This window comes from Gopherus flavomarginatus, chromosome 3 (genome assembly GCF_025201925.1).
Source record: "Gopherus flavomarginatus isolate rGopFla2 chromosome 3, rGopFla2.mat.asm, whole genome shotgun sequence".
NCBI lineage: Eukaryota > Metazoa > Chordata > Testudines > Testudinidae > Gopherus > Gopherus flavomarginatus.
Genome location: NC_066619.1, coordinates 47,274,518 through 47,287,344, shown reverse-complemented (window position 1 = coordinate 47,287,344; position 12,827 = coordinate 47,274,518). Strand labels below are relative to the sequence as shown.

At 40.0% G+C, this 12,827-nt stretch overlaps 1 protein-coding gene across 4 annotated transcripts in view; it reads left to right on the top strand.

The window, feature by feature from the left end:
• AGGF1 (angiogenic factor with G-patch and FHA domains 1) overlaps nt 1-12,623 on the top strand; it is a 42,149-nt gene extending 29,526 nt beyond the window's left edge. For 3 of the 4 annotated variants that reach the window (XM_050944579.1, XM_050944581.1, XM_050944580.1), the window contains exons 8-14: nt 636-687; nt 4,472-4,573; nt 4,946-5,111; nt 5,622-5,701; nt 7,136-7,263; nt 9,649-9,748; nt 11,445-12,623. In XM_050944579.1, the coding sequence (XP_050800536.1) occupies nt 636-687; nt 4,472-4,573; nt 4,946-5,111; nt 5,622-5,701; nt 7,136-7,263; nt 9,649-9,748; nt 11,445-11,645 (829 nt within the window). In that variant the 3' untranslated portion in view covers nt 11,646-12,623. Of the gene's footprint in view, nt 1-635; nt 688-4,471; nt 4,574-4,945; nt 5,112-5,621; nt 5,702-7,135; nt 7,264-9,625; nt 9,749-11,444 lie in introns of those variants that run through there. The other variant, XM_050944582.1, reaches the window with a different exon arrangement.
• Nucleotides 12,624-12,827: the final 204 nt, after the last annotated feature.

Sequence of the window (12,827 nt, the reverse complement as noted above, 5' to 3'; positions counted from 1 at the left end):
GCATCCTGAGGTCCTTTACTATCTGTACAGTCACGCATCAGTTACTACAGCTGGCTCCTAGATTGTGATGACTGTCCACTACACAGGAATTTTGGTCAAGGGATCCAAGTAGTTTATAGTTCCACTAGTTATATCCCGTCTGATGCTAAAAATGCATATCTGTGCCCTAAACACTACTGTAGAGACCCACTGAAGAGCACAAAGTATGCAGGATTTTCCTGTGGTCTCTCCATAACCAAAGCCGTTTTCTTACAGGCCTTGTCTGCTTGTGTGGAATCAGCCTTTTTTCCCTGATAAGTTTATAGATTCAGCTTAATTATATGTTCATTGTCTGCTGCATGGGTTAGTATTTATAGATGTAACAAGGTACATAACATAATTCTCCCCATCATATATTGCATCACGATAGTTTTCAGTCTGTACAGCTTCTTAATAGTTCAGAAAGGAAACTTGATATTGCGATTTGTACAAAGTGTGCTTCTTGTCACTGATTATATTAAAAACTTTTTCTTTAAGAAATTATAACACAACCAAATTAGTGTGAAATATCTTAACTCTCTCTGGTACCGTGATATAAGTTACATAATTATGTATGCCAGAAATCAAGTTAACTAACTATTTACGTGTTTTTACAGAGAGAAAGATATGGAACACACCCTCCAGATTCCTGAAGTTGGAGTCAGTAAGGTAATTCTTAAATTGTTATTTTTGTATTCTGATAGATCAAGAAATTTAAAAGTACGCTGTCAGAAATATAGGCCAAAATTTTAGTGTGTGTTTTTAAGAGTCTTGCAAGAGTCCTGCTATTAAAAGAAGTGTGTGGTTTTTTTTAAATGAACTTGTCTTTAAGCAGAGGAATGTTTTTTTTAATGGTTTCCCTACAGTTTTGGAAACAGTGCAGCACTGTCCCAATGGAAAGGAAACAAAGTAAAACTGACCAAAACCAGCAGTTTAATTTCAGTGTCCAAGTGCAGTGACATGAAAAACTTAAAAATTCACAATATAAATGTTGATTTAAAAAAAAAATTCTTTGCTTTTAAATAGCTTGTGATAGTAACACAGGAAGGAATTTATTAAATACAATTTTAATCTTGAGCTTTCCAGTTATTCACAATGTTTAAAACCTATTACAGCGGTGGGTACAGAATATTTTGGAAAACTAATTAAGACTTTTTGCTGGTCATATCAATATTCAAATCCCAGAGATGAGTTGAGAACTAGATTTTTCATGTGTTCGTCTGATTTATCTTCTAGGTAATTGTTATGTAAAATGAGCTCTCAAGGGGAGAGGAAATTTAGTAGCATTCTCTTCTTTGATACAGGGCAATGGAAAAATATTTTTTCTAATTAAGAGATTATCAGAGGCTCATACGACTATATTTTGTTATATACTTATTTTTATTTCACTAACTACTTCAATAAAAAAGTACAGACCTTAAATTTAGTAGTCTTCATCAAGAAAAGCAGTATGAAGTGAGCACATTTAGGCTATATAAACACCCTTAACACCTTTAAACTATTGTAAATAGGCTTCAGACAGAACCAGATAACTAGGGTCCTACCAAATTCGCAGCCATGAAAAATGTGTCACAGACCATGAAATCTGGTCTTTTGTCTGTGTTTACCCTATACTATACAAATTTCATGGGGCAGTCCAGCATTTCTCAAATTGGGGTCCTGACTGAAAAGGAAGTTGCAAGGGGATCAAAGGTTATTTTAGCGAGGTCACGATATTGCCACCCTCGCTTCTCCGCTGTCTTCAGAGCTGGGCAGCCAGAGAGCATTGGCTGTTGGCCAGGCACCAACCTCTGAAGGCAGCGCCCCGCTTCCTGCCCCCTCCTCTTCTCCTCCCCTGCCACCCCCAGCAGCAGTGCAGAAGTGAGGGTGGCAATACTATGCCACCCTTACTTCTGCGCTGCTGCCTTCGGAGCTGGGTGGCTGGAGAGTGGCGACTGCTGACTGAGGGCCCAGCTCTGCAGGCACCAGCACAGAAGTAAGGGTGGCAATACCATACCATGCCATCCTTATTTCTGTGCTGCTCCCTGCAGAGCTGGGCCCTCAGTCAACTGCTGCCACTCTCCAGCTGCCCAGCTCTGAAAGCAGTGCCACTACCAGCAGCAGTGCAGAAGTAAGAGTAGCAGTACTGCAACCCCCTACAATAACCTTGCAATCCCCCCACAACTCCTTTTTGGGTCAGGACCTCTACAATTACATCACCATGAAATTTCAGATTCAAATAGCTGAAATAATTACATTTAAGATTTTTTAAATCCTGTGACTGTGAAATTTACCAAAATGGACTATGAATTTGGTAGGGCCCTACAGATAAGCTATTTAAACAGACTAGGGCTACCAGTTATCCTTTGCTTCTAGTAGCTGAAACACATTTTACTGAATCTGTTCCCTGACCATCACTCCAGTTAATCCAACCATACCATTTATCGGGATGCCAATTAAGTGGTTTCTACTGAAAACCGTGAAATTCCTTTTTCTACTATTAGTGACATAGGGCTGGAAGGCATCTCCTGGGTCATTGAGTCCGATCCCTTACTATTGCAGGTAATCTCATCATATAATCCTGTTCATAAATATATCAAGCTGCATCTTAAAACTAGTTAGTTTGCCCCCATTACACCTATTTGAAGGCAGTTCCAGAATCTCATTCCTCTGATGGTTAAATGATTGGTAACTATTAATGATCTTTTAGGAAGGTATTGTTTGAATCAGGAGTATATAGCAACTCAATACAGAGATGCCATCCCTCATTTTTTTGTAATCTTAATTTTTTCATGTAATTATAAAATTACTAAATCAGTTTAAATCTACAGATTTTGCGAGCTGAACTATGCACACTTTATTTATATATGGAAAAGTGTGGGTCAGTCACCCATCGCCACTTGGGTTTGACCAACACAGAAAATAGTGCCACAGGGTGGCATTCTTCACCACCACCCAGTGGCATATGTGCAGACTGTGCAGTCAGGGTCTGATAGGAGGCATGCCACAGTGATTTAGAATCGTTTGGGGCACTGCTGGATTCATGGGCCAAGCCACAGGTTGCATGTTGCACTGTAGCTGCCCTGTGTGGACCCTGCTGGACCTAGAGCAGGCCAGCTGGCTCCACATTGGGCAACTGGAGTGCAACACACACGCAGCTTGTGGCTTGAGCAGCAAATCCTGCAACCCAAACCCCACTGACAATCACCGCAGCGTACATCCTATCAGATCCTAGCTGCATATTCTGCTGGGGAGAGAAGGAGGAGGTGGTGGAGGAGAGAGGGAACATGACAAAGGAGGAGGATCATCTGGGAAGGAGCTCGAGGCCCAGGACTGGCCAAGGTAATTAAGGGCTTTAGGTGGCATTGGAGGGCAGCTTTCCTAGGGCCAATCCTACCATCCTCCCTGTTTGGGATTGTGGGGTCAGGGGCACAACAAGGAAGGTCCCAGGGCCCCCTCTTGGCCATAGACTGGGAGGGGATGGGGAAGAGGGATCCTGGTTTCAGAGGGGAGGGGGCAAAGGTTGTGGTTTCTGCAGGGAGGGAAGGAGGAGGATAGAAGAAGAGAGGCCCCAGTTACTCTTAACGTGGACAGAATTGCATCTGAAATTCACTGCAAGTGTTCAAACGCTACCCCAGGCCCTCTACTATTTGGCTTTGGTACTTGCTGCTGGTCCAAACAACCTCTCTTAATTTTTTTTTTCCATAAACATCCCTAAAATTCTCAGAACAAGGTTGTCATTTCTGTCAAGAGCTTTTATTTCTCTGTAACACCATAATTTGTTGTTTAATTCACCTCCTACTGTGAATAACCAAACTCACCAATTTGTGGGCAGTTGAGTTGTTTTAAAATACCTATCATGCAAGAATCTCAAACTGCTTTAATATCGTAACACCCATGAGGTCAGGGCTTATTCTCATTTTACACGAAGAAACTAAGGCAGGGAGAAGTTAAGTGACTTTCCAAGGGAACCATAGAAAGTTAGTGGCAGTAAGCTGTTTTCTTCCACCTGCAATACTTGGCAGCATTTTGTTGCTGTCTGGATCACTTTCACGTTTACATCTTTTTGAAAAAAAAGATTAAAATAAGATCATCACAAAGCTCTAGGGTTAGCACCTTTAAAATAAACTTCAGTTGAATTGTGGTTTATCCTATTCATAGAATCTAGAGACAGAAAAGATCTATGAGGTCATCTTCGTCAGTCTCTGTGCCTTTATAGGATTGTTCCCTTTTGTAAATCTGTACAGCCCAATCAACAAATACAGTTGTGCTGATATGGAATTTAGCATGCTAGAAATACTAGGTTTTGTTCATGTACTCCTCAATTTGGTCAAGTCAGCCTGCAACAGTGTGACTTAACTTACAATACCAGATGTATGTTAACAGATCACTAAAATACATCCTGGAATATTAAGATAATATGTAAACTAAATGATATGCAGTGAAAACATTTTATTTCATTATATTTTTCTAGTTTCATGCAGAAGTGTATTTTGACCATGAATTGCAAAATTATGTTCTCGTGGATCAAGGCAGTCAGAATGGAACAGTTGTTAACGGAAATCAGATTCTACAGGTGAGCATTGCAACTTACTGTGATTAGGACACTAGGGACATATATTGCATTATAGAAAAGCAGATCAGTCACATGGTCATTTTAAATGAAATTCTGACTTATAAATCTACACTGATTTTGCTGAGTGGTTTTTCTTCCATGCATGGATCATTTCTTTGCTTCTGCTCAGGTTTTAGGTGTACTTATGATAAATTTTCATATTTATTTTGGATTAGGAATTATGAGAAATCTATTCCAGTTAAAAATGTAGTTAGATTACCAAGATACCAATGACTCACATATAAACAATATTCATGGAATACATGTAATGGTGCATTTATCAGTTATTCTAATAAATACAACTGACAAAACGGTATAATTATTTTTCTGTAGCCTAAAACAAAATGTGACCCCTATGTTCTGGAACACGGGGATGAAGTAAAGATCGGAGAAACTGTGTTATCCTTTCACATACATCCTGGCAGTGACACCTGTGATGGATGTGAACCGGGACAGGTCAGAGCACATCTTCGCCTTGATAAGAAAAAGGAATTTTCTGGTAAGTGATGATATTGTTGGATATGGTATTGACGGTAGCTCTTACATTACAAAATTAATTGAGAATGTAAAATAGTCACCCTTTTCCCTGAACCAGGTAGTTCTATTTCAAATAGTTATAAGAAAGAAAATGGTGTGCTGTCAACTGGGTATATTTCTGTACTATATGTCATGTGATGTATTTTCCTCTCAATACATATACATAAATATGTTAGAAGATTTGGGTTATTTAGTAGCATTGTGTTCTTGAAGTTAACTTGTAACAGAAATACAACATTCTGATCATATTGCTACAGCTAGCAATTTTTGTTTAGGATCTAGGAACACACAAAACAGAAAGGAAACTTAAATCTATTATATGTAGTCATTATACTCAGTTCTATTGATCATTTTAGCAATTGTAGAACAACAGTAGTTAGAACAAAATTTTCTATAATATTAATTCTGTCTGTACTTCAAAACAGTATTACTTAATTATCCAGTTAAATCTGGTCTTGTGGTCTCCCTTTAGGTCCAGCACTGAGCAAAGAAGAGAGAGAATTAGTTAGAAGAAAAGCATTAAAAAAAATCCGGGTAAAATATGGTTTACAGGTAAGTTCACAATAAGTGTTTATGAACTGCTTGAAATCTGTGGAGTTTATATTTACTCTGTGATTCCTAGTTTAAATCATAGATTTTAACAGAGAAAGTTTTCAAATATGCACCTTATTTAAAGTATGCTGGTTTAATGAGAAGTTCTAATCTTACACACACTAATTATAGCTGCTATTTTACAAATAACATTCAAAGAGGAATAAAAGTAGGTAGGTGGAGGTGGAAGTTCTCTCATACAGGCTCCAGGAAAAAATGTCCAGTTGTAGTGATTTGAGAATAAAGCCAGATGCCTATCCCTTTGAAGATAAGATATCCTGTGATTTTTCTTACTACAAGCTGGGAAAGGGGCACTGCAGTTCAGCACAAACTAGACTTGAAAGGAGAGAGCCTGAGGAATAAGAAGTGAGAAAAAGGGAAAGCAATGGAGAAGAAATGATGGGAGGAGAGAGAGGATTTAAGAAAAAAAATTAAATCTCTTATTTCCACCATCCCATAAAGAAATACTTTGAGTGTTCTGAAGTTTAGTTGAGCGTTCTTTTGAGTCTCACTTAAGCAGCTCATTGTAAAAGTTATCATATGTTTTTAATTTGTGGTTTATTTTTTCCATGCTCTAGTACAATTTTTTTTGGAGGGGCATAATAGTGTTTCAATCAATAGTGTAGCATATGTATCCATACATATCTATATACTTTAAAATGTGGTGCATGTATTGTTTACACATTGTGAATATGTATTTGTGTGTGTGTGTGTGTGTGTGTGTGTGTGTGTATATATGCACTTACGATATTTGTGTGCATGTATTTACATGTACAGGTTGTATTATGTTTATATGCACGTGTCCAATTTTAAGGATATTTTAGAACCAACCTTAACATGTGATGACCAGCCCCTCTGTAGTGCACATTCATGTTGGAAACAGGATGCCTTCAGGGTCCCTTTACTTTAGCAGCTAATCAAATATCACCAGCACAGAATCTGTATAAGTACAGAATCTCTCATTCATTCTGTAGTAATTGACATTAATGGGCAGCAGGATTCCTGGGGCACTACTTAGAGAGATAAAATTGCAATACATTAAATTCCCAATGGTTGTAAATATGGTTTTGTGCTTAATATGAGGAAATTGACTCTTCATGTCAGGAGGTCACATACCTTTAATTATACCAGGAACATGGTACTATAGAGAGATTATATGGTTTTAATTAGACTGGCATAAAACTGATGTACTTGCTAATAACATATTATCATGTGGTAGTGACATGGAACTACTGAAGGAGAATTCTATAGTATTTGGTCATGAGGTTTTGAATTAATAAAATATGGTGACGCTATTCTAGTTGTTTGGGAAAAAGAAAAACAGGTTTACAAAAAAGGAGCATTTAAAGCCTGTCACTGATCTCTTTCCATAATGGAATTTTTGTGTTTGTCAAGAATACAGACTATGAAGACAACAAAGCAGTAAAAAATCCAAATTACAAAGATAGAGCAGGAAAACGCAGGGAGACCATTGGAAGTGAGGGGACATTTCAAAGGGATGATACTCCAGCTTCAGTCCATGTGTAAGTCTGTAAAATCTTATTCTGTGCTCTGCTAATGCATAGCAAACCTTTCGTGCACGTTTATAGGTGGTGATAAAGTGAATTTATAATGGTAACCTGATTTGATATCATTTGGGCTGAATGTACAGTGTAAGAGCGCTCAGGTTACTACACTGACTCCCAGATTCACATTAGGCCACCATTAACCCCCACACACAAATTTTAATCTAGCATTAAGTTTCCTCAAGTGCATTTCTTATCAACACAATAAATTAAAGTCAAGGAAATAACCAGTTACACTACGTCAGTGTCCACAGCAACCTCAGTTCCTATGCCTTACAACTAGAGCCCTACCAAATTCACGGTCTGTTTTGGGCAATTTCATGGTCATAGGATTTTAAAAATAATTTAATCTGAAATTTCATGGTGTTATAATTGTAGGGATCCTGACCCAAAAAGGAATTGTGTGGGGATAGCAAGGTTATTGTAAGGGGGGAGTTGCGGTCCTGCCACCCTTACATCTGCGCTGCTGCTGGCAGCTGCACTGCCTTCAAACTGGACAGCTGGAGAGGGGTGGCTGGTGGCCAGGAACCCAGCTCTGAAGGCAGAGCCACCACCACCAGCAGCAGCGTAGAAGTAAGGATGGCATGGTATGATATTGTCATCCTTACTTCTGCGCTGTGCTGTCGGGGCGCTGCTTTCAGAGCTGGGCACTCATCCAACAGTTGCTGCTCTCCGGCTGCCCAGCTCTGAAGGCAGCACAGAAGTAAGGGTAGCAATACCGCAACCCCCTTAAAATAACCTTGAGATACACCCCCACCCCTGCAACTCCCTTTTGGGTCAGAACCCCCAATTTGAGAAATGCTGGTCTCCCCTGTGAGAGCTGTATAGAATAGGGTAAAAGCACACAAAAAACAGATTTCATGGGGGAAGACCAGATTTCATGGTCCGTGATGCATTTTTCATGGCCATGAATTTGGTAGAGCTCTACTTATAACCCACTGTAGCATCCATATTTACTCAGATTCTTCACCTCCAACATACAGTCACTCACAATGCATACATCCATTTCTTCTAAATCAGAGGCTCTCAACCTTTTTCTTTGAGCCTCCCCCCCCCACCCCCATGGCTTACCTCTGCCATAAGTGGTTTTCTGTATATAAAAGCCAGGGCCGGTGATCAGGGGTAGCAAGCCGGGCAATTGCCTGGGGCCCCATGCTGCGGGCCCCCCACAAAGCTACATAGGTCAGGCTTCAACTTCAGCCCTGGATGGCAGGGCTCAGGTTCCTGGGTATCAGCCCCATGCGGTGGGGCTATGGCTTTCTGCCCTAGGCCCCAGCGAGTCTAATGCTGGCCCTGCTTAGAGACCCCCCCCGAAACCTGCTCGAGGCCCCCTAGGAGGCCCGAGACTCCTGGTTGAGAACCACTATTCTAAATCACATTGTTTTGACATGCTTAATTATGACAAGTCATAATCTTACCAAGATTATCATTGAGTGGGTTTTAGAGGAACTGAATGTAGGCATTTGTAGGGGGCTGTATGTTGGAAATTAAAAGACATTTGTTGTGGCAAATAAGCCTTTAAGAATTACGAAGTTTGGGTAATAAGGCAGGTGAATTGACATTGCTCAGTGATAGCCCTGATTTTAATGATTGCACTGGTAGAATATACACTTGAGCCAACCCTAATTCTGAGGCAACAAATGTGGTTTTTTTTGTTTGTTTGTAGACATTTTCTATTGAAAGAGGAGATTAATGATAAACTTGGCATAGGGAAGACAAGGATAGTAAAGGTTGTCAAATGAGAGAACTTGCAGATAGGGCACTTAGGATTGGTGGGCAGAGGAGGGTTTTGATGGTGGTCATGATGGACTCAGAGGCTGGCGGTTTGGGATGGAGAAACAAGGGGCTCAGGACATACAGGGTTTGTTGTGATAGTATTGGGTGTCAAGCTGCCAGGGACTCAGACTGTACAATGAGGCTCTGTGGAGGCAATTCATTTGGAGAACAAGAGTTACAACTTTCTGTTCATGGAAAATATAGCAAGCCAAGATTGGAACAGTCCTTTCACTTAAAATGGCAATTTTTGCAAAGGATGACTAACTCAATTTCACAAGCTAGGGTATACTAAAAAAGTCACTTCATTTCTTGAAACAGATTTTGTCAGTGCCAACAAAAATTCAATAAAGTTTAGCTCTTGCATTGTGTTCAGCATAGTCTGGAGGCAGACATGAACATGTTCAGCCCCTCATGCTTGCATATAGGTAATGGCAAGTGCAATTGCCTAGTTTGCAGGAGCAGCAGTTGTGCACACATTTGAAAAACAGACCCCAAACACTAGGAATAGAGTTAAAATTCTATTTTGTCGTCCTCATGTTTTTAGCTAACTTTACTTTACTTTTAAAGTGAAATCAGTGATAGCAACAAGGGTCGCAAAATGCTGGAGAAGATGGGATGGAAAAAAGGAGAAGGGCTAGGCAAGAATGGTGGCGGAATGAAAAATCCGGTAGGTTTCTGTGACTTTTTTGCTTTACAGGTTACACAGAGATATAAAAATGCATTTGCACCAAAAATGCTAGTTTCATTGTAAGTCATGAGGAACTTACAGGATTTCAAAGTACTGGATGTGGGGCATTTCAGCAGGGCAGTACTCACTTTCAAAATATTAATCTAGTATTTTGAAATTATATATCAATAGTTGCTGTGCTTCATTGGAAAATGTTAGTGGTGTATACATTGTTAGGGAATTGAGGTTGGGGCTGGGGTACAGACTGTGTCTAGATAGCTAATCAGTAGTTCAGTTATCTTAATGCTTCACACAAAGCCTAGAGAACTAATTTCCTTTGTGTTCTCCCTTTTATAGGAAGCATGCAAATATTTTAAAAGATAGACTTTTTGGGTAAGATCCTCTGCTGTGCCCCACAATGGCATAGCACAGAACTTGCAACCAATGGAGGAGTAGAAAAGGGCTAAGGTGGCTTTAAGCCACTTTGCGCCCTTCCAGTTTTGAGCTGCCATGGAAGCCAGTGTGGCCTCCGTGCCACACCTCCCATCAAAAAAGTGTAACTTAGAGAGCTGTGGGAGTTCTGTTTAAGTTCTGCTTGCCTAAGGGCAACTGAGCTGCCCAGAATCTATGCAGTGCTGTGTTGCAGCACCTTCCCAATGCACCCCTTCTGCACCCAGCACAGCCACTATGTCGGTTTCCGAAGATGAAAGGATTGTTGTGGAGCAGCAGAATGCAGATAGAATAGATATGGGGTTTGGATTTTAGAGTGGTAGGTGCTATATTATGGAGTGAGAATCTGGCACTGCATGGAAAAGGTAGAGGGTGGACTGTGCCTCACAAATTTAAAAAATATGCTAGTTGCATACATGCTAAAACATCCTCTTACATTTCTTTAGATTGTTCAGCATCTAAAAAGTTCAGGGTTTGGGGTGTTGTGGATTTTTTTTTTTTTTTTTTTTTTTTTTGGCAGATCACCTCTAAAATGAATGGGATGAGTAGCAGGCTTTTATCAACATGAAATCAGTGTTCATGATTTGGGTATTTTATTGTTAGTCAAACATAGCAGGTTTCTTAAAGTTACAGACCTTGATAGGTATACAGTAATCAGAAGTGAAAGTAAGCCACTATGGTGTACCTGTGGTGGTGATTTAAAGGGCCCAGGGCTCCAGCTGCAGTGGGGAGCTCCAGACCCTTTAAATCACTGCTGGAGCTCTGGCAGCTAAGCTCGGGCAGGGATTTAAAGGGCCTGGTGCTCCTGCAACTACAGGGAGCCCTGGGCCCTTTAAATCGCCGCCGGAGCCCTGTTGCTGCTACCCTGGAGCAGTGGCAAGAGGGCCCCGGTGGTAATTTAAAGGGCCCTGGGCTCCCTGCAGCAGCCGGAGCACCGGGCCCTTTCAATCACCGCTGGAACCCTGCCGCCTCCGTGGTGCTTTAGAGGGCCCGGGGCTCCCTGCAGTGGGAGGAACACCGGGCCCTTTAATTTGCCCCTGAGCTCCCAGCCGCCTCTGCAGCTGGTAGCTGCAGCCAGAGCCCCAGGGCCTTTAAATCTTGAAAGGCCCCGCCTCTTTCCATTGAGGCCATGCCCCGCTAAGGACTCCGTCATATTGGTAAGTCTTTTAAGTTACTTTCACCCCTGACAGTAATGTTGAGGTATTTGAAATATGGAATCCATAACACTTTTCAATGTGTCTGACAGATCCAGCTTGAGATACACAAGATGCATGCAGGCTTGGGTACAAGTAGACCAGCTTCAGTTGAAGATGTTCAGATCATCAACAGCAAGAACAAAAAGAACTGGGATAAAGCAAGAGAGAGATTTGCTGAAAGCTTCCAGGAAGCTAAAATGCAGAAAGATGCACCCAAAGTTATGCCTTGGGTTAGAGGGACTGCAGAATGAAAATACTCAGTCCCAGACCAGGATAATTCATGTATATAAAGAATGTCTGAGAGTTTATTTTTATTTTTTGCTAAATTAGAAGTTGGGTCATAAGTAATATACAGTTGTGAAGAATCTTCTTAAGATTCAGAGGTGTATATTAAGATTAACTATAGTTTTATTTGGTTTACACTAGTGTTCACACTTTTTTAAAAAAAAAAACCCACAATTTTTAAATAAAAATAAGCAGTGAAAACCAGACTGATGCAGGTATTGTTTAGAAGGATGTTCAAATGGAAGTACTTGAATGTGATGCTCATTAAGGGAAGGAATTTTCTTTAAATATTTATTTTTTAATACAATAACCCACTGCAATTAAAACTATTTTGATTTGCTTTTAAACTGTTTTTTCCAAACTTATGAAGATTATTTTTTTAATGTTCTAACAAGCAAAAAATCCACAAAACAATGCAAGAGGTTTTTAAATGTTGCCTTTTCCTCTCTTGTGAGCATTTGGTCCGAATTGTTGTGACTTAGAGGCACATTACAACTAAATTCATACAATTCAGTACTGATCACATGCATCTCAATTTACTCTTCATATATGAAATTAAATTCCTGATATTTTTAACAATCCACGTCTACTTTGTATTTCTAAATACTGTGTTCCATGAAATAAATGACCACTATTAGTAAAAGAACAATATTCAGAGGACAGTTGGTAGTAAAGTCTTATTTTCTTCTGTGAAGAATTTGTATGATGAATCTGTAACATACCATTTAGAAGGGGTATGCTCAGAAACCTGCTATTTAGGAGTATTACAGTATTTATTAGCCTCTTCAGACTGGCTGTTCTCATACACCCATTGCTGGCAATGGAGTTTATGCCAGGGGAAAAAAATCAGACTTTCTGTGCACAAGGATTGCAATCTGAAACTGAAAACGTGATATTTATTGAATGTTCTTAAACACAATAAATGAAATATTGTCAAATTTAAATTGTGTGATTCTTGACATTAACTTATGCGTATGTTGGATGTGGGGGTTCTCTTTAAAATTAGGACACTTTCCTAATCTCTCTTCATTCAGGTTAAAATATCCTGATACTGCTGTCACAGTAAAAGAGACCAGTAAGCAGACATAACATCCACCTTGTGTACCAGGGCTAAAGGGTGCAACTGCAAGCATCCTGCTGAGGCCAGA